The sequence below is a fragment of the Macaca mulatta genome, chromosome 9 (assembly GCF_049350105.2).
Source record: "Macaca mulatta isolate MMU2019108-1 chromosome 9, T2T-MMU8v2.0, whole genome shotgun sequence".
Taxonomy (NCBI): Eukaryota; Metazoa; Chordata; class Mammalia; order Primates; family Cercopithecidae; genus Macaca; species Macaca mulatta.
The window spans coordinates 72,585,601-72,612,064 of NC_133414.1; the positions used below are offsets into that span (position 1 = coordinate 72,585,601).

The 26,464-nt window shown below is 40.7% G+C and overlaps 1 protein-coding gene across 11 annotated transcripts in view; it reads left to right on the top strand.

The window, feature by feature from the left end:
- Positions 1 to 26,464, top strand: part of KCNMA1 (potassium calcium-activated channel subfamily M alpha 1) — a 755,994-nt gene that overhangs the window by 578,336 nt on the left and 151,194 nt on the right. For all 11 annotated transcript variants that reach the window (XM_015147202.3, XM_015147203.3, XM_077944845.1 and 8 more), the window contains 1 exon segment: positions 18,372 to 18,481. In XM_015147202.3, coding sequence (XP_015002688.1) covers positions 18,372 to 18,481 — 110 coding nt within the window.

The following is a 26,464-nucleotide window of genomic DNA, read 5'->3' on the forward strand; positions in this document are numbered from 1 at the left end:
TGTAATTTTCTTTGTTCTGAAGTCTACTTTATCTGATATTAATATAATCACTCAAGCTTTCTTTTTTGATTGGTGTTTTCATGCAAAACAGTATATCTTTTCTCATTCTCTTTTGTTTGAACCAACCCTATCTTTAAAACTAAAGTGATCTTCTTATAGACAGTTTATAGTTGGGTGATTTTTAAAAAATCAATTCTTTGAATGTCTCTTTCTTGATTGGTCATATTAGATAATTTATCTATAATATTATTATTTATATGTTTGGATTTGGGCCTAATATTTTATTTGCTTTCTGTTTGTTTCCTCTGTTTTAGTTTTGAAAATTAGACTAATTTTTCAAAACCTTTGAACTCTCTTCTTTCTTCTTTTGAATTATTTTGAACATTTTCAGAATTTTATTTTGTCTGTGGTGTTTCTTATTATACTTCTTTATATAGTTTTTAAAAAATTGATTTCTCATGGGATTGTAATGTACATACTTAACTTTTTAAGTCTACTTGGATTCAATGATTTGCCTCTTTAAGTGAAATGTAGAACCCTTACCAAGCTATAGGTTTCTTTACCCTCCTCATTTTATGTTATAGTTGTATTATGTATTATAGCTGTTGTAAACTATATCAACGTTATAATTTTTTTGCTTTTATCTATCTATTTTAAAGAGTTCAAGAGAAGTACAGTCTCTTATATTATTCTAATATTATTAATGTTGTTGTTTTCTCTTTGTTTCCTTCATTTTGTTATAATTCCTGTTCTGTTTGTCCAATTTATGTTAGCAGTTCCTTCAGAGACATGCTCTGGCAACAAACACTGTTTTCTGTCATCTGAAAATATCTTTATTTCACTTTCATTACTTAGGGACATTTTGGTGGATATAGAATTCGGGGTTCAACATTTTAAAAGCGTTGTTCTATTTTCTTCTTGCCTCCATTGTTTCTGATGAGAAATCCATAGTCATTTGAATTGTTGTTACCTATAAGTAATAAGTCATTTTTCTCCCATTGCTTTCTAGATTTTCTGTTTGTCTTTAGTTTCCTGTTGTTTGATTACAGTGTGTCTAGGCATTATCCTTTTGGGTTTATCCTGTTGGAGTTCATTGAAATTCTTCAACTGCTAGGTTTGTCTCTGGGGAAGTTTGAGAAGTTTTCACTTATTATTTCCTCAATTTTTTTTTTTTTTTCTGCACCATATTCTTTCTGCTTTCCTTCTAGGATTCCTATGACGCAGATGCTAAATCTTTTTCTAATGTATCAGAGGACCCTAAGGCTCTGTGTGAAACTTCTCAATACTTTTTTCTCTCTGTTGTTGAAATTACACAATTTATATTGATCTAGCTTCAAGTTCATTGACTCTTCCCTCCATCATCTTTGCTCTGTTGTTGAGCCCATTCAGTGAGTGTTTCAGTTATTGTATTTTTTTGTTATTGTATTTTTTAATTGTAGTATTTCCATTTGATTTTTAAAATTTTGAATTTTAAATTATGCATCCTGTCTTTTACTTCTTTACAAATGTGTTCTTTCTTAGTTATCAGGAAATAGTGGTTGCTTTAAGGTTTTTGTCAGATATTCCAACATCTGTGTCATCTAGGCGTTGGCATCTGCTGATTGTCTTTTTCCATGCAAGTTGAGATTTTCCTGGGTTACTCCTATGGCAAGTAATTTTTTATTGTGTCTTGGATATTTTAATTTTTTTATTATGAAACTCTGATTCTTATTTAAATTTTATGAGAATGTTGATAATTTTATTTTGGAAGGTAATGACCTGCTTTATTTTATTTTACTTCATTATTATTATTATTATTATTTTGAGATGGAGTCTCACTCTGTCAACCAAGCTGGAGTGTGGTGGTGCAATCTCGGCTCACTGCAACTTCCGCCTTCTGGGTTCAAGTAATTCTCCTGCTTCAGCCTCCCACGTAGCTGGGATTACAGGTGTCCACCACCACGCCTGGCTAATTTTTGTATTTTTAGTAGAAACGAGATTTCCATGTTGGCCAGGCTGGTCTTGAACTCTTGGCTTCAGGTGATCCACTCGCCTTGGCTTCCCAAAGTGCTGGGATTACAGACATGAGCCACTGTGCCCGGCCTGATCTGCTTGATTTTAGGCTGCAGGTTCTTATGAAGCTTCTATGGGTTGTGATTTCAGTGTTAGTTGAGTTTTCAAAGCGTTGGCAGTGCTATTTGGATCTGTCCAATATTGCCCTCAGACTGGGTGGTGGTCTATATTGTAGTTTAGTTCTCATAATCTAAATATGCTGTGTAGGGTCAGTTTCATCCATACACAGTTTAGCATGAGCCCCAGAGTTTATAAACAATTTAGTGACTACTTCCCCATGTCCTCTTTCTATGTGATCTCTGCGATATTTTCAGGTTCCCTGGGGCCTTCCTTTTTGATCTTTTGATGGAAGGGCTGCTGAGGCTTTAGTTATCCGGCTTTCTGTATACTTTCTGTGATTGTGTTCACATCTGGGGCCAACTGGTGGAAGGACAGAGAGAGACAAAAAGCAATAGGCTTTTGTTTTCATTCTCTCAGGACCATAGGTTTTTTGGCCAGAGAGGAAAATTCTCCTATCTCCTTTAATCTTTTTCTGGCTTGCATTGTCACCACTGCTACTGCCACTACTAGATGGCTTGCTGTTGGGGCACAAGAGGAGAGAAAAAGAAAGGAAAGAAGGAAAGAAGGAAGAGAGGAAGGAAAGGAGGGAGGAGGGAGGGAGGGAGGGAGAAAGAGTGATTTCCTCCATTTTTTCTAAGAGTTACCTCTCATTAGTTAGTTCTACTATGAGGCTACTCCTGGAGGTTTTTTGTCCACATCCTGATGATCCCTTCCAGGTTCTGGCCACCTTGAGGTCAGGCTAGAGGATACCAGAAGAGAACAATGGCAAATTCACTGCTGATTTGGTGGTATTTCTAATTCGGGTCTTCTTCCTCAGTCTACCTGCCATTGTCTATTCTCAGTGTCTTCAAATAGCTACTCCATGCATTCTGTCCAGGTCTTGGAACAGCATTCAGTGAGAGAGACAGGATGAACTGTGATTACTCCAACTCACCCAGAACCAGAAACTCAGATATCTCTTTAGCCGCCATATTCTACGTTTGCCCTTTACAGCCAGAATGGGGAGAATATTGCCTTTAAGTCAGGGTCATTAGCATCATAGCTTTTTAGCATATTCAATAATCATTCTCTGTGGGGCAAGTTTCAGGTAGTTCACCTGTTTTTTTGTTTTTTTGTTTTTTTTTTAATCAGAGCCTATGAATACTATAATTCAGCAAACTGCATTACAATGGCATCTGGTACGTCTCCTGGTAGAACAATGTGAAGTGGCCGTTTCAACTTCAAACTCATTTGACTGATTTAGAGAAACTTAGGGGCACCTGTAACATGGCACTGAGATCAATTTAGGCAGCCATCTGCCATCTTGAAAAATGGCATGCAATAAAACGTTTGAACTGAGTATAATATTTATAGTTTTTATCATTAACTGCCACACGTATTTCATGGTAACAAGAGTGATGCAGTCCCAGTGATTAGGTTTTCATGTTCAGATAAATACAGGGGTCCTGTCTTGATGGCTATACTCTGTATGCACTGGAGGATGGGAAGTGGATGGAACTAATTGATGTCTATGAGCGAGAGTCATCACTTCCTCTCTTTTTTCCATACCCTGTAAGTAGATAGGGTACCTCTGCTCACACAGAAGTAACATATATCTCTGTGCGCACTGATGCTGGTGTGCCGAAGCTCTTTGTTGTCAGTCTGGCTGTGGAAGTCTGTTTATTCCTAGCATACCTATGGCATTGCTTTTTAGGGTGATGGATTCTATCCATTTCTCCTTTTTCTAGACTGGGACAAAATAGGTATAATTTCTTAAGAAGCTTCTGTTGATTTCTTGTTTTGGCTAAAATTTGGCAATGAGAAGGACATTTGTATCTGTGGTTGAGTATTTTTTTTTCCTTCTCCTTGAATAGACTAGAGAGGCAAGAACAAGTGAAAGAAGAATATTTGATGCCCCTTCAGAATGGGATTGGGTATCCCAGTCTAACTGGGATTAAATTTGATCATCTGAAGATCTCGGATTGTATTTCCCTGCCATATGTACCCAAGGACCCCTATATTATCCAAAGTTGCTACCACAGCCCTCACTCTTCCTGTTATCCCTGGCTTGTGAAGTGTGATGGTGGTTGTGTGGCTGTGCAGTGGGCAGGAGGATGGGATAGGGCGAGGATTATGAGACTCTGATTAGGACATGATTTGCTGTAAGACCTGGGGAAGGTCTTACAGCCTCTCTGAGTTCCCTATTTGCCTGCTGTAAAAAATGGAAGAGCTTGTGGCATTTTTGAAAGATTATCCATATATGAAAGCACCTACCCCTCAGCCTATAAATTCTCTCCTTCCACTTTCTTAGGAGATGGAGGTAGATACTGTTTGGCTTTCTATTTGCGATGAGATTTGAGACTGGGTCAGAAGTGGATCACTGATGGGAGAAGATAGAGGAATAAGCCTGATATAAAACCACCCTCTAAGGTGGCATAAAGGCATCCCTACCTACAGTGCTTCCAGTTTTGTGTTGCCAACACTTTTGTAAATGACTGATGTCGGGGAAGGTCCCTGGAGCTCTTTGTGGTGAGATACGGAGTCAGCAGAATTTTCTGACTGAATACATTTTTTAGGGTGGCAGCATTGTTCATCAACCTAAATGACACTGGTTTTCCCAACCCCCTCAGCCTCTCTGGAAATTCACCCTCCACTCCCTAAGGCTAGATGATTTTGTCTGCATGGATAGGTGAGAACTAGGTGCATCTGTCTAGTTTTTCCCAGTCCTCTGCAACAGTGAAGATTTGCTGACTATTCTTTCCCATATGTTAATGAAAACCCATCCAGCAAGTGCAGCTTTGCCCAGGGAGAGCCCTGCAGTGGCGTTGACTGGAAGGAGAACAGCTGTGTGCTGGAATGAGTTACCTCAGTGGATAGAAATGTATTTGACTTGAACTTGCTTATGGGACAAGTGAGCATAGGGACAGGGAGGGGTCTCTTTACCCAAACAGGATCATAGCAAGTCCTCTCCCTCTTCCCATCTTATACCAACTGCAGGGTGATGGCCTGCCTGGCAGTTTTCTGGGGATGCTGAACTACAATGAGTGGTAAAACATTCTAGAAATGCAACGAGAAATAGAAAAGTGTGCTTCCCAGAACTCTTATCAGGAGGCAGAAAGTTTGAGATCACTTTGAATACTTTAATAAGGTACTTGAGGGAATACTTTGATAAGGCCTTTGGGCTAGGAGGGTTAAGTCCCCTCCTCCCAAGTGGCATGTTCAAGTAATGACAGATGTTTTATAACTTGCTTTCTAAAAAGCATGGGTCTGCTTGACTGCAAAACTTTTCTTTTGCTAAATATGCAAAATTGGGCTCAAGATTGAATTACTAGGGTCAGTAGAGACTTGAGGATTCTAACCAGGGATCATTCCTCTCTCTATCACCCCACCTAGTGCTCTGCCTCTCCTCCAAATACAAACTGAACAAGTATTTTTAAAAATAACATTTTGAACAAGTTCTTTTATTTTTTAATTTTTTTTTAAGCACACTCATCCTGTGAACCAAGGATATGCCAGGTATCCATTCAAAATCAGTCTTGGAGGCAGGGCTGGAAGTGAGTAGCAAAGCCATTTGATAGGAAGGAGAATGAGAGATAAGAATAGTGTGTAGGGAGTACTAACTGAGAGATGTGGGCAAATGTCTAGTGCAGGAACTACCAGGAGCTAATTCATTCTGATTATCAGAGTGCTGCTTGCCCAGGGCTCCATTCAGAAAGCCAGGCTGGGTGATCCTACATCACGTTAATGGTGCTACCCACACATGATCCATTTTCTGTTTTGGGAGATCATCATGTCTCCTCCAAATACCAACTTCTCCCTTATCATATCTACCCAGAGTTCACTTGCTGGCCATTAGGAAAGTCCATGGGTGGTAGGGAGGACCTCCAGAGAACACTGCTATCTTTTGGGGACAAACTCAGGCTGCTTAATGTTTCTCTTCAATTCAGAGAACCACTGGATGATCACTGATGTTCCAGCCTTTTCTGGCAGCAGCTAAGCAATAGGAAGCCATGAATCACAGGCCCCACATCTAATTGGCATAGTTTCTTTGTCTGAACAGTAGAGCTATCTTGCCTATCATCACCATCATCAGCATCATCAGCATCATCACTATCACTCATTACTTATAATGACAGCTGACATTTATAGACTGTCGACAAGGTACACACTCAATAAATGCCAGCTTTTAGTATGATGAGAATACATGCTCACCTGTGCATAGCAAGTACTCCACAAATGTTAGCTATTTGCCAGGCACCCTGCTAAGCACTTTACATGCACCACCTCATTTCGGCTGCCTTCCTAGGAGGTAGGTACTAGTGTTGCTCTCATTTTGCAGGTGAAGGGAATTAAGGCTTGGCGAGGTTATGCTCCTTGGCTCAGGAGCACATGATGAGGCTGGGATTTTTTGATGCCAGAGGCTGCATGAATTTAGGCACTTCCCTACTGTACTCAGTGAGCACTCAGGATCACGGTTTCCTCCTCAAAGGAAAACTGCTAAGCCCAGCTAAATACCTCAGCAATTTATAGGCTGCCCACTTTCAATCTCTGAACCAAATGTCTTTTTGATGAGGCCTAAAATCCACTCTAGGAAACCGCAGAAGGGAATTTCTGAAATCGCTTCTAACTTCCTGTGAAAATATTCTCTAACTGGCAAGAGATTGTCCAGATAACAATGAATACACAATAAAGCTGGTGCTTCTGCCTTTGCTACCTGGCTCACAAATAACCCATTTGGCTTCCCAATCACTCTGATACCTAAAACTAGCAGAATTTATGCTCGCGGCTGGAATGGCTCTGTTCAGCCAGAAAGCAAAAGTTTATGACCGAACCCTTTGCTCTGAAATGAAATCTAGTCTCTTTGGCGCGACTTTATTAGGCCATATTGTACAGCGATAGGAGACATAAGTACCCAGAATCTGCTGTCACTAAAACGGGACTGGGTTGGCAAGCATTTTCGTCCTCACACTCAATACTGTGTCCTAAAATGGGAAAGTTGAATAGAAATTAGGGATGCAAATCAGGGCTGTTTTCTGAAACTTTATTTTTAATTGAATTCAATATAGTCATGTCATTGCTTCTGTATCTACACAACCCACATTCCAATGGAGATTAAGCTATTATTGGGGTCACTGCATCAATGGAGAGAAACTAAGTAGGTAAATCTGGACCCCTGAAATATTATTTAGGCTAATTATCACAACAGCCCAAATACTTGGATACACATCTTGTGCTTAATTATCTAAAAGCTTTCTCTGTAACTGGCTCCAATATCTAGCAATAGTTCATGGAAAGCATTCTTTTTCATCTCCGGTTCAAATCCTTTAGGCTGTAATCTATTCTTCTGAATCTCTGATCCTCAAGGCATCAGGAGAATACTTGCCCCTTATTCTTCAATGTCTTTGGGAACAGCTGCTTGCTTCTCAAAGTGTAGTCGTTCTACGGGAAGCATCGGTATCATCTGCGAGCTTGATAGAAATGCAGACTCATAGACTTGACCCCACCCCAGGACTAACGCATGAGAAACTGGATTTTACCAAGACCCTTGGGTGATACACATGCATATCAAAATATAGAAAGTACTGGACTCCAAGTTTCAAAGGACTTATTATTAAGTAAGCCCTCAGACACATCCACAGGTGAGACCTTGTCATTTGTTAACAGCAGTGGATGGTGGGATTCTCACCAAACTGTCTAAAATAGTAAAGATCCTTCAAGGGCATAGGCAACTCTCTAGTTTTTTGTGTTATCAAAAGCAAGCTCCTCATTCCTATGTGGATTCAAATGTTCTTTCTAACTCCCTTCCTCTTCTCCCAGTTTTGTTTTTTTTTTTTTTGTAAAGATTGTTTTGGCCTCAATTTTAGAATTTAGGAGTAATGAACTTGCTAAATATCACCTTCCCTGGGCTCAGTCTACTTCCTGTTGAATTGTTGTTTGACTTTACTTTGGAATCCAAAAAATGAAGACAAGGAGAAGACAAGGAGGGCTGAGTCACAAGGGGAAGATAGAATAGGCATGAGATGGGGAGGGACGGGGCTTCCTCTCCCAGAGGAATGCAGGCAGGACTTCTAGCTAGTAGGAATAACTCCAGTTAGATTGGTGGCAATATACCAGTTCTTGAGAGTTTTGTCTTTCAAATTCAAGCCTCCAAGTTATTGGATTTAGAATTTAGAAAACCATAAGCCACTTGCTAAGAAGCCCAAGATGTTCCGTAATGAAAAATTTCCCAGAAAATATTGTTCATAGTAAGAAGTTTTTTTGGAAGTGTAAAAATGACCCAGTTATACATACTCCCTGGTAGATCCTAAGAGTGCAGAATTTTTTTCCACGCTCAGAAGCAGAATTGGTTGACTTCATGTCCCACTAAATGCTATGAAGTTATTCATGCTTACTTATGATTAGGTGCCTGGAAAAATTGTTCTTGTTTGTTTAGGTCTCTTTCTCCAGTTTTATCTTGCTTAGTTCAACTCAGCAGATATTAACTCAGCACCTCTTATTTGCAAAGTACTGTGCTGCTTGTTCTAGAAGATACAGAGCTGAGTAAGACAGCCCTTCCTTTAAGGAGCTTTCAGTCGATACGGAAACAGAATTCTACTTCATTGTAGTTCTCTTGAGATGTCAGGGGAATCAAATGCTGTGATGGTACTTAACGCTAATCACCACACATGGAGCACTTACTAAGTGCCAGGTACTGTTCTAAGCATTCTGTACTGATCATCTCATTCAGCCCTCACTGCTTCCTGAGAGATGTGTGCAGTTACTATTCCCATTAAAGCAGGGACAGCACAGTGTATTGGTGAAATGAGGAAAGGCCTCAGAGAGGAGGTAGTTTATGACTTGAAAGTTACAGGAAGCATTGGATTTTGACAACTGAAAAAGGTCATAGAGAGACATATTTGTGATAGAAGGGTCAAGGGAAACAGAGATTTCAGGGTGGGAAGTCAGGAGAGGAAGTTTTTAGATTAACATATCCCATCTTCTTGAGCTGCTTCTTGAAATAAAGGATTCTGTGATGAAATATCATGTTCTGGCTGGGCTCAGTGGCTCACGCCTGTAATCCCAGCACTTTGGGAGGCTGAGGCGGGCGGATCATGAGGTCAGGAGATCGAGACCATCCTGGCTAACAGGGTGAAACCTCGTCTCTACTAAAAATACAAAAAACTAGCTGGGCGAGGTGGCGGGCGCCTGTAGTCCCAGCTACTCGGGAGGCTGAGGCAGGAGAATGGCGTAAACCCAGGAGGCGGAGCTTGCAGTGAGCTGAGATCCGGCCACTGCACTCCAGCCCGGGTGACACAGCAAGACTCCATCTCAAAAAAAAAAAAAAAAAAAAAAACCACACAGAAACAAAATTAACCGGGCATGGTGAAGGGCGCTTGTAGTCCCAGCTAGTCGGGAGGCTGAGGCAGGAGAATGGCGTGAACCCAGGAGGTGGAGCTTGCAGTGAGCCAAGATCGCGCCACTGCACTCCGGCCTGGGTGACAGAGCCAGACTCCATCTCAAAAAAAAAGAAAAAAAAAAAATTCATGTTCCCCCCTTGGAGATTTACAATTCCTCTTATCATGTTAAATACTCTAAGGAGCATTGTACTAAAAGTAAAATAATAAAATTAAATAAAACAAGTTGGCTTTGTTAAATTCTGTGCTTCCCAAGTTTATTTCATTCATTCAGAAACTATTATTGAGCTATGACTATGTTCCACGCATGGTTCCAGGCAGTGGAGATTCAGGTAAAAATCTGTGCCTTTGACATTTCCCACATTCTAGTAGGGGCCACTACAGAATCCCCTCCCCATTCTCCTTTGTTTCAGAGAACACCTGCTATTAAGTTTTGTCAAGTTCATTCTGTGAAGTATTAGTTGAGAATAATTCTGCCTTTCTGGAGCAGGGGAAATTGTGGGAAGTTAGATTTTTAAGACAGAGTGGTGCCATGTTGTGAACCAGCACAGTTCCAAGTGTGGTCCATGGTCCATGGATGGGGACTGTGAGCTGTTTGATACTCATCCATGATGAGTTAGGTACAGAAGATGAGAGTAAGTGCTTAGAAACTTTCAGAGCAATTGGATGGATTAATTTTATATGGGTTGTGAATCTATGATAAAAATTTTGAATTTGTACCTCACGTATTATCTTTTCATTTTATTTTTTTGTAATTCTTATTGATTGATTGATTGTCTCATCATGTTGCCCAGACAGGTCTCAAACTCCTTGGCTCAAACGATCCTCCTGCCTTGGCCTTCCAAAGTGCTGGGATTACAGGCGTGAGCCAGTGCCTGGCCTGTAATTCATTTTTATTAGACTTTGCAAAAAAATGGATATTAGAAATAAAAGCTAAACCCTGGTCCCTCACCTCAGATGGGGTGAGAAGGGCTGCTCTGGAAAACCCTGCATACGAAGCTGAACTACCCTGAGGTTGCTTTGGCAGACACCTGCCTGAAAACATTTACTTCCTGCTCAATTTACCCAAGTAATTATTTTCAGTGGTATTTTTAAGAAACCTTATTATTTGAAGGACATGTAAAGATGTTCTTTACTATTAGCAAGGTTGCAAAACGAAATTCCTATTTGGACAGACAGTGAATAGACCCATCTTTAAAAAGGTCTCTTAACTGTAAACATAGAGAGAAACAAAACATTTCTCTATATTGGAGAGAAAATTAAGGAGAGGGTGGCAAAACCTTCCATGCGTTAAAAAGAAAGGACCAGTTTTCTGCCACATGTGTAACACTTTAAAAAAATTTCTCAATAATTATTATTTTAAAAAGTTCTCATATCACTCTTGCTGTTAACCCCTCCTTTACCTTCATTTCCTCGGGCACTCTGTCTTTCCAGAAATAATCCTGGTTGGGATAATGGAGTGAGGGAAAATGCCATGTATTCTGGCACTGTCTTTTAATCTCTCTCTGAACACCTCATGTGGGCTGATTCTTTTTTCATAGTGTCTGATGGAAGAAATCTCATTTGATAGTCTGCAGCCTACTTGTCTGGGAGTAAGAGATTTGGCCCAAGTCCACTCCGAAATTAATATTTGGAGTTGTTTATTTATTTGTTCATGGCTTAAGCAACCAGTTTTCTGGCATTCCATCAAATCCCCCCAAAATTGTTTTAACTGACATTGTCCTGAAGCCTTTGGAAAAATCTGAGATCTTTTTGTCCTATTCACACATTCTGAAAAATGCTCTCTGAAATAAGCCATAATTGTGGAATGCCAAATTGTTATGGAGTCCCTGAAATCCAAGCAACTTTCAGAAAGGCAGCTGAACTGAGTCCACATCCAAGAAGTTCAGCGTTGAGATGCAGTTTGGCACAGAGAAGAAATACATTCTGAAAAGGTGCAAATCACTATTCTCTTCTGCTTTCTTCCTTTGGCTTCAGCTTGATCACTAGTTCGCTCCACCCCAGAAAGCTGTGCAGCGAGGCATTCTCTGTGCTGGCACCATTTGGACCTCAGCTAGCAAGACTCAAACATTTCATTTTGTTTATTCTATGAATTGCTTTTAGGATTTGCAATTATACTGAAGAACGAAGAGGCTAAGAGGTGGAGAAGGAGATAACCTCATGCCCTTTGATAAAAACTGGGGCAAGTTTGTTGACATTGGAACATAGAGGGAAATAGAGGAGGAGAGAATCTGACAAGTCCCATGATGAAGTCTTCTTAATGCCTTGCTGGCCTTAACATCGTACTTTTCAGCAAGAAATGAGAAAACGCAAGATTCAATTAAACTTTTCCCCTTGACAGAGCATGCTGTTGAGGAATGGATACAAATTTCCCCCCATCCATTTTAGTAACCAGCCCAAACATTCATCAACTAGAGCCCATCAATTTTATTTTCATGTTTAGTATTGTAGGCAAAGACTTGACACATTTTGTGGGGTTTTCTTGGGGGGTGGGGTCAAGATAAATATGTTTTAATGGCATCTGAGATATGCCAGTCAGTTCATATGACTGCATTCTGTTTCAGACAATCTTATTATAAAGGACAGTGACAATGTGTTGTGTAATTTATATATATATAAATATTCCTTCAAATGTGGCTAATTCTTATTAAGCACTTCTAAGATTTAAAACTGTGGATCCTTTACAAGAAGAATATTCACTGAAAATTCAGATAGACTTTTTAAAAACAGTAAATGTAATAAGTTCTTGTGAATACACTAACCTTCTACTAACCGTTTTGGGCAGTGTTAGTGTGTATATGTTACGACCCATCTCTTCTTATTGCAGCTATTAACATAATGGTCATTGGTTTTTTATAATTTCCTTTTAGTTCTTTACTTTTGATATGCATACTATAATATATATTTGGATTAAAAGAGTATGCCTGTTTTCAATTAAATAAGGACTGGTATATGACAGTCTTTGGAATTATTTGTATGACTTCACGGGTAGAGATGGACTTTTGCAAGATTATTTGGCTGTAATCAACACAGTTATTCAGACTCTTTACTGGGTACAGAAATCATGACGGCTGTAACACCCTCCCAGCCAGGAGAGTTGAATTTTTCACATTCACCGGGCTGTTAGCATTAGAGAAACACAGTTTCACTCTAATCAGAGGAAGCATAAAAAATAAAAGGCATCATTACCAACCCACCATTAGTGACACATGCGGAACCTGGGATCAGGAAGGTGTGACTTCCCACGGAGCCAAGGCTGAGGTTTCCAGTTGGAGGGTATATTTGATGGGGGAGCTGTCTGCCCACGGATTGGTGTGAAACCATTTGCTTGGGAGGTTCAACTAGACTGGTTGAAAAATTAGATAATGAAGAGTAGATAAATAAGACAGTAAGAGGTGTAGGCAAGCTAGTTCATTGGCTCAATCCCCTGTTCTCACAGATGATCCCGTGTGTATTTGATGAATAAGGACCCACAGAGCATCACCTGCTCATCTTTGCTAGGCACTCTTCTAAAACAGCTGGGGTTTGATGTGACAGCCAAAGGATAAATTGCTGCCTCAGGAAATGCTCTGCCTTTGACTGATTGCTGAATGGCTGGCAAATTAATTCTGGCACCTTTCCCTAAGTCATTTTGGTCCCATTCCTTCATTTTTTTCTGCTGAGAAGTGTGTCTTCACATTACAGTTAAAAATACATTGACAACACAAATGTGAGGAACAGCATGTACTATTTTAGGAAAGAAGTTGTAGGCTAGGAAGGTTCCATTTTGTGTGACAGAAACCACACTTTTATGCTCTGAGAGGAGGCTTGAACCACCCTTTCAGCTAGAGCCAAAATGGATTATTACTCCTTGCTAGACGTCTCTTAAAGTCATGGGCTACAGAGTTTGGGGTTTTGAGTGCTTGACGGGCTTTGGTTTTGAAATTTGATATTTGCCTCTTAGGTACTTGTATACAGCAAATCCTCCCCGTCTGCCCAAATCCTAACCCCTCTATCTTTGTGTTGGATGGTTAAGAGTGTGAACTCTGAATCCTGTTTGTACCGCAGATTCACTTTGTGACTGTCAGCAGGTTTCTTAACCTCTCTGTGCCTCAGTTTTATCATCTATAAAAGGGGAGTTCATAATGACAATAACTCCCTTCACCTGGTCCAGATTTCTTTGTTCACTTTCATTTTCTTAGTATTAAACACAAGGTTTTATTTATTTATTTTAGAGACAGGATCTCTCTCTGTTGCCCATGCTGGAGTGCAGTGGTGCAATCATAGCTCCCTGCAGCCTTGAACTCCTGGGCTCAAGCTATCCTCCTGCCTCAGCCTCTTGAGTAGCTGGGACTACAGGGGTGTGCTATCACACTTGGCAAATTTTTTAATTTTTTGTAGAGATGGGGTCTTGCTGTGTTGCCTAGGCTGGTCTCAAACGTCTAGCCTCAAACTTCCTGCCTCAGCCTTCCAAAGTGCTGGGATTACAGGTGTGGCCAAGGATTTAAATTCAATATATTTTGCACTGACTTTTTTTTCTGTCTAAGAATGCATTGTATGAGAAATGTACACTTTTGTTTTTGCTTTTCAAAAATAAGTCGAAGATATCACACTCGAGACTTAGAATAGTAACCTTGATAGAAGGTGACAATTTCAGCCCTTGGGTCGGTATAAAGACTGAGGTTCTGTTGCTGAGTTTGCGATGCACTATGATGTCATGACTCTGGGTTCTCACTCCTGACTCGTCTGATATGATCGGCCTATTCCTGTCCTTTTTCTGGCATGACTTAAGGATTAAATGGTCTCAGTATTAATTATAATTACTGATTCTCCTGCTCTTATGTTTTACATAAGGGTTTTAAAAATCTTCTTAATTGTGATAAAATACTCATATAAAATTGGCTCTTAATCATTTTTAAGCATGTAGTTCAGTGGTACATTCACATGGTTGTGTGACCATCACTACCATCCACCTCTGGAACTCTTTTTATCTTGTAAAATGGACACTCTGTCTCAGTTAAACAATGATTCCCCATTCCCTCTCCCTCCAACCCTTGGCAACCACCATCCTACTTTCTGTTTCTATGCATTTGAGGACTCTAGGTACCTCATATAAGTGGAATCATAACATAATTGCCCTTTTTGTGATTGGGTTATTTCAATTAGCATAATGCCTTCAAGGGTCATCCATGCTGTAGCATGTGACAGAATTTTCTTCTTTTTTAAGACTGAATAATATTCCATTGTAAATTATCAGACTTTGTTTATCTAGTCATCTGGCCATGGACACTTGGGATGCTTCCACCTCTTGGATATTATGACTAATGGTGCTGTGAGTGTACAAATGTCTCTTAGAGATCCTTCTTCCATTTCCTTTGAATATATGCCTAGAAGTGGAATTATGAATCCAGTGGTAATTCTATGTTTAATTTTTTGAGGAACCACCATACTGTTTTCCACAGTGGCTGTGCCACTTTACATTCCCACCAACTACATACAGTGCTTGAGAAGATGACAGTGTAATTCAATTAGCAATTTTAGCCTCTTTTAAAAGTGAAATTCCTTTACCAGAAACCTCAAAAACATATTGACTATCCATATGGAAATAGTGTTAAAGATGTGGAAATCTTAAACAGATGGCGATGACAACGGATTTAAATGCCCCAGCATTTATTCAGTTGATTCGATGCTACTAGGTCTAGTGTGTAGAGGTTATCTGCAGGTCTACACAAGGATGTGGAAGAGGCATTTTGTTTTCTAGAACATTCTGTACTTTTTTCTACTTATTTGACTTTTAGTCCTCAAGCATTTCTGATTAGCCACAAAGGCAAACTTGCAGGAAAAATGATATGGAAAAATCATTAAAAGTCAGATATATGTGGTCAGGTATATCATAATCAGATATATCTGGTGCTTTCTCCAGCAAAGATAAAAATATGGGGAAGTAAATACCAGTTTTGATTTAATCAGAAACTAGAACAGATCCTAAGATGAAAAATATATGCAATCAATAATTGCTGAATGAATGACTCAATAGAACAATTTTTGCTAAATTCAAAACAAACATGAATGATATTGTTACCCTACAAAGAATGTGTTCCTTCTTATTTAAAAAGTTTAGTGATTCACCTACAATAAAATTTGGTATAAAGAATAGCTTCATTAGGACACAAAGGCATGAAATTCTGACCAAAACTAAAAGAACCTTGTTAAAACCTCATTAATTGAGGAATACCACCAATGATCGATAATAAAGGTTTATATTTTCATTATTTTTGATAATCAGTTGTTGTATTTAAATTAGACCATAAACAACACATTATAAAAGAACATATATGAAAAGAATAAGCCGAATTATTTTACTTCAGGAATACTATTTGCCCATAAGGCTCTAGTATAGGGATTTATAATTAGTGAGACCTCATATAGTATCCCATTCATTAATAAAACAAATATGCTAATACTGTTTCCCAAATATTCTATATTCCAACATTTTTTACTAAGGCAGATTAGGCTTTCTTCAAATTAGTTAGAGTTAGTGACCTTTGCTTATAAGTCAAGCATATCTTTTATTCAAAAAAAATTATTGAGATCCAATGGTTTGGAGAAATTAAAAAGTTCATGCTTAGCTAAACACATTGCAGTTAATTTTTAAAATCATACCATTTAGCAATAGAATTGGTTGAGTGACTTTTTTTTTTTTAAAGACCCCACTCTAGGGAAGGCCAATTTGTAGATAAACAGCTCATACCTAGCAGCACTGCCTAGCTAATGTCTCACCTGTGGGAGTAGGTTGGAAGCAGCTCAAACAAATGAGGTTAACCTACATAATCTAATCACCCAGATTGAGCAAAAAAACAGACAGAAAGCACAGAGTCAGGGGGCCTTCAGTTTATTTCTAAATTTTTTCTGGCTTTTGTATGCTGGAGTGTCACCAAGTAGATGGTAGGTGTGTCCTTGCCCACTGTTCCTAGGTCCCCTTCTGATCCACTTGTTGCATTTCTCCCAGTTAACTGACTGGCCACAGGCAAGATGCCTTTGAATACAAGATCAGCACAAGACATTCTAAAGAGCCACTTCCTGTTGGCGGGGTGGCTTCCTCTCATCTTCCTCTTACCCAAGCCCCCACTGGAAGGGAAGCCTGAGAGGTTGCAGCCAAAGACACACAGCTTGCCCTCCTTCCCTCAGGGAGGCCTGTGAGATCCCTAAGCTCCCAAAGTGGCTCAACATTCTCCTTGTGATTCACCAGTTTCTAAAGACTGACTCCATTGTAAGCCCGCAGTGGTGGTGCACGCCTGTAATCCCTGCATTTTGGGAGGCCGAGGCCAGCAGATCACTTGAGGTCAGGAGTTTGAGATCAGTCTGGCAAACATGGTGAAACCCTGTCTCTACCAAAAATACAAGAATTAGCCGGGCATGGTGGTACACACCTGCAATTCCAGCTACTCAGGAGGCTGAGGCAAAAGAATCTCTTGAACCCAGGGGGCAGAGATTGCAGTGAGCAGAGATCCCACCACACTGCACTCCAGCCTAGGTGACAGAGCAAGACCGTCTCAAAAAAAAAGAACATTTACTACACTGTGAAATCCTTCCAGAGATACCTAGCGTGAAGAGGGTTGCTGGGAAAACCAACTAAACTTGACTACTTAGAGAAAATGCATATTTTAATGAAATTTGGAGCAAGACCTCTCTGAAACTACATTTTACTTTTGTGATACTCCTTTTGAAATTTGGAGCAAGACCTCTCTGAAACTAACATTTTACCTTTTGTGATATTCCTTGTGAGGTCAGAAAAATCTGTCATTTTGTGCAAAGTGGAAATATGCTGTTTCATTATAATATGTACATGCTCATTATAAAAGCCTTCGACAATACAGGAATCTATAGAGAAGAAAGTATCATTCTACCACTCAGAGGTAACAACTCTTAGTGTTTTGATATAAAGCTTCCTAGATTTTTTTTACAGCTTTACAAACACTCAGATAACTATAGGGCATCTAAAAAATAGGATCAGATTATATACACTATTTTATAATGTGCCTTTTTACAGAATTTATACATGAACAGGTATACATTTTCATTATAATTTTTAATTGCTTCTTAGTATTCCATTGTATGTGTGCCATTTATGGTTATTTCCCATTTTTCATTAATAGAAAGGACGTTCTTGTATGTTTTTTTAACCTGTGTTTTCCTGTGTCTTTGCTATGAATACTTAAAACAGATTGTTGTGTAAAATACTATGTACTTTTACAAATTTTTATAATAATTGCAAAATTGCTCTTCAAAACAGTTGTATCAATTTCCTTGCCCACTAATGTTGTGGGTGAGTGCCCATGTCTCCACACCATTAGAAGTCATACAGATTAAAGACCAGGTACAGTGGCTCACACCTGTAATCCCAGGACTTTGAGAGGCAGTGGCAGGAGAATCACTTGAGTCTGGGAGTTTGAGACAAGCCTGGGCAACATAGCAAGACCCTGTATCTAAAAAAAAAAAAAAAGAAAGAAAAAGAATTGCCAGGCGTGGTGATGCACACCTATAGTCCCAGCTACTCCAGAGGCTGAGGCAGGAGGATTGCTTCAGTCCAGGAGTTCAAGGCTGCAGTGAGCTATGATCCACTGCACTCCAGCCCAGGCAACAGTAAGACCCCGTATAAAAAAAAAAAAAAAAAGGAAAGAAATCACACAGGTTAAAAAAGAAGTGGTATTTTAGAGGGCACACATTTTATGAATTTAGGGTCATTGAGGGCTTTATATGGGTGCAGAGGCTGTGTTCCTGATTGCCGAAAAGGTCACCATTATCTAACCAGCACATTCATTTGTTTGCCTGAGAGTATAACTCAGGTTTCCCTTTTACAGCCCACCGTCATATTTTAAACTCTCCGCATGTGTTCCTTTCCTTCAGATTGAGGAAGACACGTGGCAGAAATACTACTTGGAAGGAGTCTCAAATGAAATGTACACAGAATATCTCTCCAGTGCCTTCGTGGGTCTGTCCTTCCCTACTGTTTGTGAGTAAGTGACCATTAACTGGATGCTCTTTGGCTCTCAGGGATATCGAACGTGCCCCTTGCAAGAAAGCCTCGCACCTCTGCTGGGTACAGCCGGAGCACTTGACAATTGCTAAGGGTACCCTGTGTGCTCGGCCCCATGTGAGGAACAGAAGGGTGGGTCATCACATGGTCCCCGCCTCGGGAATTTCCACTGGCCCCACTTTTCTTGACAGGCCTGAGAGTCTTGGACTTGGATTCATCATTTATGCTAACTTATGAACTACAGTTATCCTGCATGCCTCCTGTGATGTAGACACATTCATGAACAGTGGCGTAAACCCCTGCCTGTCTGATTCTAATAGGGCAAAACAAATCTTGCCAGCCCCTCAATGAAAGGAATTTTAATCTGTCTTCCAATCAAGTCTGATCATAGAGACAACAGAAGCTAATGCAATAAAGCCATTCAAAGTACTTTCACCCTTTGCTGAGGAAATGTGGAACCAAATATACAGAAGGAGGCCTTGAGCCCCCACAGAGGCAACTGCCATGTTATAATAATAACAAGTCTTAGCTTCTCTTTCTACTGGCTCAGCAGGATGGATCAAAGCCACCTGCCATGGCCACTGCAGGTAGAATAGATGGTCACCTATGGGGGATGACCTCAAGAGCTCTAGGTGTCTGCCGTGAGGCATGACAGTGCCTCAGATTCCTCACTTAGAATCCTCATGTCTGTAATCACAGCACTTTTGGAAGCTGGGGTGGGAGGATCACTTGAGGCTAGGAGTTCAAGACTAGCCTGGTGTCTTGAACCAGGTGTGTGGTGGCACACACATATGGTCCTAGCTACTCTAGAGACTGGGATAGGAGGATTGCTTGAGCCCAGGAGGCTGAGGCTGCAGTGGGCTATGATTGCGCCACTGTACTCCAGCCTGGATAACAGTGAGATTATATCTCTAAAATAATAAAAAAATAATAATCTCAGATGTTGAGTTTAAGATGAACAGGGTCTTTGTGCCCATTGAAAACACAAACTCCCTGAGGTTGGTGAAACATTAAGCCTGATCTCCTGACACCTTAGCAAAGGATTTGACAAGTATTCTTCTCACTGGGGAAAAACAGGGGGATCTGGGAGCTCACTGGGCTGAGGAAGAAAAGCCATTTGCTTGGGCTTCCTGCCTACTTACAAACCAAATCACCTTCCCGAAAGAGAGGTCTGAAGACATCCAGACAAAACCGATTGGGCTTTACCACAAAGGAGAGGACAATGCTGGGTGCCCTTGGCCTCCTCTGTATTGCGGTTTTCTTTCTGTATGCAGGAGGGAGGGAGGCGGAGCGCTTGGTGTTTACCTGGAGCCTCCTGTCACTGAACACAGCAGGTGCACTCTGTCAGTCCCTGGGCCCAGACCCTAAGCAATCCAAAATGGTTTGGCTGTTTACTGAAATTTCTCACCCTGTCTCTAAGCGAAAGTTTAAATGCTAAATGGACTGGAAAAATGAATAGGTAATTGATTCGGAAGGAGTTATTTTCTGAAAATGGATGCCCTATTGTGACTCCCATGTGTGCCTTTCTTTGAGAGCTATTTCTCTTCCTGCCACTGAGAGGAGTTAACCATTCAGAGGCATTGGGTCCTGGAACACTGAGGCTGTCCCAGGGGATCTCCCCCTCCTTGGAGCTTGGCCTGCCTAGGATAGAAAGCCCCGGGGGAAAGCAGGCTTTTTAACGGAAGCTAGTTTTATAAAAAGGCAATTGAAGCCTTGTCTTTCTAATGTGGTGGTGGTCTGAGCACAGAGACGAGCTGCCAGCGCCTGCAGGGAGTCTTAGGCTGGTGAGGGCGTCAGCAGGGGCTCCGTCAAGCCCCCTTCCTTGGCTGTGGAGTTTCCCTGGCCTAACTGGTGTTTGTGTCTAACAAGAGTGCTCCCTCCCCAACCCCCAGGCCCTTCTTGCTTTTCCGCCCTTCTCTTACTCTGCTCCTGGTAACTGAGAGGGTTCCTCTCACGGGTAACTTGAAGGGTTAGGACTGCTCCCCCTACAGGCTCTAAATGAGATACTTACAAGGTACATTTGACTACATTAGTGTTTAATTTCATAAAAACTAATTGCTGATATTTCAAAATAGTGGTATTTCACGTAAAAACTAGATTTCTGGCTTCTTTAGAAAATCTAATGTGACAGTGCAAGACCTACATTTCCTCTGAATGCTAACTGGCTCCAGTTTGATGCAGCAAAGGGGTTAGTGTAGTCATGTAGTCACTCCTCCCTGATACCTTAAACCAGGCCAGATTCACACATAAATCCCAGGCCTGGCCCTGTGGATGTGTGAGTTTGCCAACCCTGACCCACTGGGTGGTATGGAACTTCACTGGCCTTCAGCCAGCTCAAGAGCTGGCACCAGTGGCTCTGTGAATATTCCCTTTGATTGATTTTAGTATTTAGAACATGTCCCAAGGAGGAGACAAATTGTTGTCAGATAATTTAGTATTTGCTCAGTAAAGCTTCTGGAATATATATATATATCCCACTTCTGGGGGGATATATATATCCCTATATATATATATATATCCCACTTCTGATGTGAGTGAGAATGTGTACAACTTAGTGCTATTATTCGTTTAATACAATGATACAGCAGAGGTAGAAATGATCAATAAAGGAAGGACATTTAATGAGATTTAGGAACATCCCAAAACATTGAAGCTCTCCTCAAGCATTTGATTATCTGGAGGCTTAATTATCTGTGTTTTCTACTTTAAATTAAAGAAAAGCCATAACTCAAAGTTACCAGCAGTTTAATGATAACACTCTTCAATTCAGGTTAATTAAAGCACAGCCGTAATTAGAGTGTAGTGTTGTACATCACTGGGCTGGCACGTAAGTATTTTCATTACAGTAAGAATTGGCTATTCAATTTCAAAATGACATAAAGGATGCCAAAATATATTTTAAGCTGGTTCACGGAGAAGAAAAAGAATTGGGGAATATTCTGAGTATCATAAAGCACAGATAAAATATACAGATTTTCCGAGCAGTTTCTGTAATTATACGCTGCACTAAAACAATATGCAGCCAATAACATCTTAAAGCATGGAAAGAAATAAATGTGCTTTTTCTCTGGGCTGGCAAAATGCTCCCTTGCAGGGTGGGATTGGGAGAGCTTGGAGTTTTCTCAGAAGCTAGGAGAGTCATTTTATGAAAAGATATGGGAGCAGGATGTAGGGGTGAAATTTGAGGTTGTTTCCCAAGAGAACAGGAAGGGGAACAAAAGAGGCAGTGGGGTCAGAAGGTCCTGCCACCCCGAAAGCTATCTCTGTGAAAATTTCAAGCCAAGAGATTATCAGTGTAGCCTTCAGTCTGTGGCTGAAGGCCCAAGAGCCCCTGGCAAATCACTGGTGTAAGTCCAAGGGTCCAAAAGCTGAAGAACTTGGAGTGTGATGTTCAAGGGCAGGAAGCATCCAGCACAGGAGAAAGATGAAGGCTGGAAGACTCCACAAGTCTAGTTCTTCCACATTCTTCTGCCTGCATTATCCTAGCCATGCTGGCAGCTGATTAAATGGTGCCCGTCCAGAGTGAGGATGGATCTACCTCTCCCAGTCCACAGACTCCAATGTTAATCTCCTTTGGTAGCACCTTCACAGATATGCCCAGGAACAATACTTTGCATCCCTCAGTTCAATCAAGTTGACAATATTTAACCATTACAGGTGCTTACCCCAATTTCCTTCTCTGAAATAGGAGTGCTATGACTTATCTGTCAGTACTGGTTAATGTCTTTTCTCCCTCTCCCTCCTCTCCTTTTCCCTCTACCATTTATCTTTCTCGTTGAATATAATAGAAGCACTTAGAAAGAAAGAAACACATTGCAAGCTATATGTGTATCCAATTTATATTTACTTTTAACCTTTAGGAAATTCTCTTATCAGTTAGTCACCAATTAACCAGATATTTAATGAATTGGGATATGTGCATCATTGTGCCAAGCTTGGTGCCACTTCTAGAGGAAACTGCCTACTAGATTTGATCAAATATGTGCATGAAAAGATTAATAGCAATACTTACAAATGCCAACAAATGCCAAGTAAAATATTCAGTTTGCCGGGGTTGGCTGCCTCCAGAGTTTACGGTCTGGCTAAGGAACATCTGGCTAAGGTACCCATCCTCAGAAGACCTAGGCACCCACTGATAAGTGCTTTGGTAGATGCACACAGCTGGGATAGAGATGCTGAGAGTTATAGGGACATCTCCCTGTAGGCTGGGGGGACATGGGGGTGCTTCCTGGAAGAGATGACATTTGAGCTGTGTCTTGTCAGGAGTTTTGATTCAGATGGGGGATAAAGAAGGAAGAGGATATTCTAAGTGGAGGCTGCGCCACATAGTACCATAGGGAACTCTCTCAACACGTAGGTCTCCGAGATTTTCCAGTTAGAGCAAATTGATTTCCTCTTTAGATGAGAGAAAGAGATGCATCAGATTTATTTTGACTTGTGATTTTTTTTTTTGGAAACTGATAACAGTGTTTTTTTATGCACACTTGCAAAAGTGAGGGTGCACTCCCCTACCCCAGGGAGGGCAGAGGGGAGGGGAGGGGCTGGACAAGGAGGAACTGCAGGAAACCCCAGGTTCAGCAGTTGGGCTGCCTCAAGAACACTGTGTTCTAGGTTCTGAATTTCACGGTGAGCTTGTGAGTCGGTCATTCATCATTTGCAAAATATAAAAGCTGAATTGTATCTGGTTTTACAGCTCAGAGGGGATTAGGACAAAAGATGTATTTAAAATATGGTGTGTGTCTCTCTCTGTCCCTCTGCAGCTGATGGAGCAGTTAAAATTCAGATTTGATGTGGAGTATTTAATGCCTGGGTAACTTGGCGAACTCCGATCAGATCTTCCCCAGCTGTGCTGAAGGGCAGGAGTTCTGTCCCCAAGCCCACGGGCTAGTATGGATGCTACTGTGCTGGTTTAAGAGTGCAGGGGGGATTCTCTATTCCCTCCTCTACTCCCTGCATTCAGTGTTCCCCTCCCAAATTCAGAAAATCATGCTCTCAACCTATGTTGTTTTGCACAGACAGATCTTTAAAAAGCAGCAGCTTGGGGAAATTTAAAATTTAAGACCGCCCGGAGAAAGCTGGGCCTCTTGCCCAATGAAAACTGTAGCTAGTTTAACTTGAGTTCTGTGAAATCATTAGTTTTTAGAGAAAGACATCCAAATTTGAACATGGAGCAGAAAGAAACCAGGCAGACCCAATTGTTATATGGTAGATTTCTTTAGCCTGACTGCAAAAATGAGCATTTTAAGTGCATTTATGGAGAGACTCAGATCTCGCTCTCTCTTTCTCTCTTTTTTTTTTTTTTTTTTTTTTTGAGACGGAGTCTCACTCTGTAGCCCAACCTGGAGTGCAGTAGCGTGATCTTGGCTCACTGCAACCTTGTCCTCTGGGGCTCAAGAGATTCTCCTGCCTCAGCCTCCCAAGTAGCCTCTAGTCCCAAGGTACTAGAGGCATGCACCACCACACCTGGTTAATTTTTTTGGAGTTTTAGTAGATATAAGGTTTCACCATGTTGCCCTGGGTAGTCTCGAACTCCTGAGCTCAGGCGTTCCACCAACCTTGGCCTCCCAGAGTGCTGGGATTACAGGCCTGAGCCACTGCACCTGGCAGATCTCATTTTTTAAAAAATATTTTCCCCTCACAGAACTGGCTCTATTCATCCACTGGTTTGGGGAGTACTGTAATTAGGGTTGAACATATATGAATAGAGATGTGAATACAGTATTGGTGGTTATTTCTACTACAGAGACCCAAGAGGTGACCTTCTATGTGCTAGTGAATAAACCGTTGACCCTAAAGTCTATTGAAATCCTCAGTAACAGGCTACTGAGGCAGTAGTGGGTCCAGAATTCTCTACAGAGGGGTCAGGGAGGGAGTCCTGTTGGAAATGGGGTGGATGCTTGGGCTTTGACTCAACATTGGGTTCTCATAGCAAACACACGGTTTTTTCTTTCATTTTATGTTTCTCATTAATAATAATAGCAAGGCTCTCTAAAAATGCAGTTTCTTCACACTTTAGGCAAAAGTTAATTGTCTATATTAAGTAATGTATTTTTAAACTCTAGAGTCTTAGGTGTGCTAGTGGAGATGGTGTGTCTGTGCGAGTGTGTGTGTGTGTGTGTGTGTGTGTGAAAGAGAGAGAGAAAGAGAATAAGAAAGTGGGGGAGAGGGTGGGGATATTCTGAAACCTTCCCACTCCACTCCTATCAAAGCTTCATAGAGAAATAGAGTCTTAACATTTCCATGAACATTTTAAATCACTTCTATTTTCTTGGTGCTGAGTCTTAGAAATCCTGATGTTTCAAAGTTTCTTTACCTAGATATTTTGATTTCTAGGACCTGTCATTTTAAATTAAAGCTCCTGAATGTGAATCTTTTCCATTTCAACCCGTTGATCCAGAAGACCTGGTTTCCCAACGTGCAGTGTTTGTATCTGTATCTACTTCAATTGCTTGTGCCAACCTGACATTCCCAGGGGCCCTCTGGATAGCTGAAGAGGGGCTGGTGCTTCAGGTGGGGCTGGGTTCAGGAGGAATGATGACAGTTGCTTCTTTCGTCCTCCCTCATCTGACTTGTGGGGTGAGTCCTCTTCAACAGCCCCAGACCTCCTCTTTGTATGTTCTTCCTGAAGGTGCAAACTCTATGACAGGTTTCCATGTTTAATTCACACCAGCAAGTAATCTTTCCAGTCAAGGGGGCTGATTTAATGGCAAGAACAATTTATTTCCCTCTGGGTAGGCAGAAACAGTTGGACTCTAATTCTTAAGAGCCTTTGTTCAGGAACATCTGGGTTGAAACTACTGTAGTTAACAGATGATGTTGGCAGTAAAAAAAAAAAAAAAAAAAAAAAAAAAAAGGCTTTGTATAATGTCATTGTCAAATTTGGTAGACCTCTACTTAATAATTATCAAGAAAGCAATCTAACTTGTTATTACAACAGTTTTATTGCCGATTGCGGGCTTAAGACCTTTTTGTGACAAGTGGCATTTTTTCTTGAAAAAAGAAGTCATTTCTATTCCCCTGTAATTATTTTTGCAACCAGCAACAGCTTCCTGCGTTGGACATATTGGGGCATTTTATTTTAGAAACCAAGAATTAAATTATTGCTAGCTTATGGCTGATTTTATCCCATTTATCACATAGTGAAGGCTTTCTTGCTTCCTTTTTTCCCCTTACCTCACCTCACCCTGCTTCCTGATTTCACACCAATCCTGTAAATGTTGAAACACTGTAAGTTGAGTAAAGGCAGAATTAGAATAAGGATTAGACGGCTAATGCCCATTCTTCTTTACCAAAAAATGGTGCTGAGTGATGCGAGTAAATGTTTAACCAGAGAACATCAGTTCTGGGTAGACTGAAAGTATATATGTTCTTGAAAATGTAAGGGGTACATAAGGGCATAAAAGGGTCTCTAGAAGGTCCCAAGGACAAATTGTTGTATTTTAGAATTGGACTTGCATCTTGGCATTGTGGACTGAAGGCAAAAATTAGATTCCCAGAGCATATCACTACTTTTATTTCCTTCTGTATCCTTCCTTTCCCATCTGTCCACTTCTAACAAATAAGACAAGCTAAGAAGCAGCTTGTTTCATGATTCTGTACTGACTTCCAAGCTTTCTCTGCATAGAGTTTCCTAGTTTGCCACTTTATCTTTTCTCCATCACTCCAGCCACTCATGAGGTTTACTCCCCATTCATACATGCATTTATTTATCCAGCCTTTACTGAAGGCTTACACTTTGAACTTTGCAAAATGCTAGTGAGGGAAAGCATGCATTCTGTACAGGAAAAACTCAGTCTAGAGGGAAGAGATAAGTAAACAAGTCATTACCACACCAGCTCTCCTGTTCACTCAGCTTGCTCTGCTCTTCCCCACTGGACACCTCCAATAGAGGCTACATCTCTACAACAGGATGTAGTCCTTAAGCCCAGGATTGTGACATTGGCCAACTCTCTGTGGCAGGATC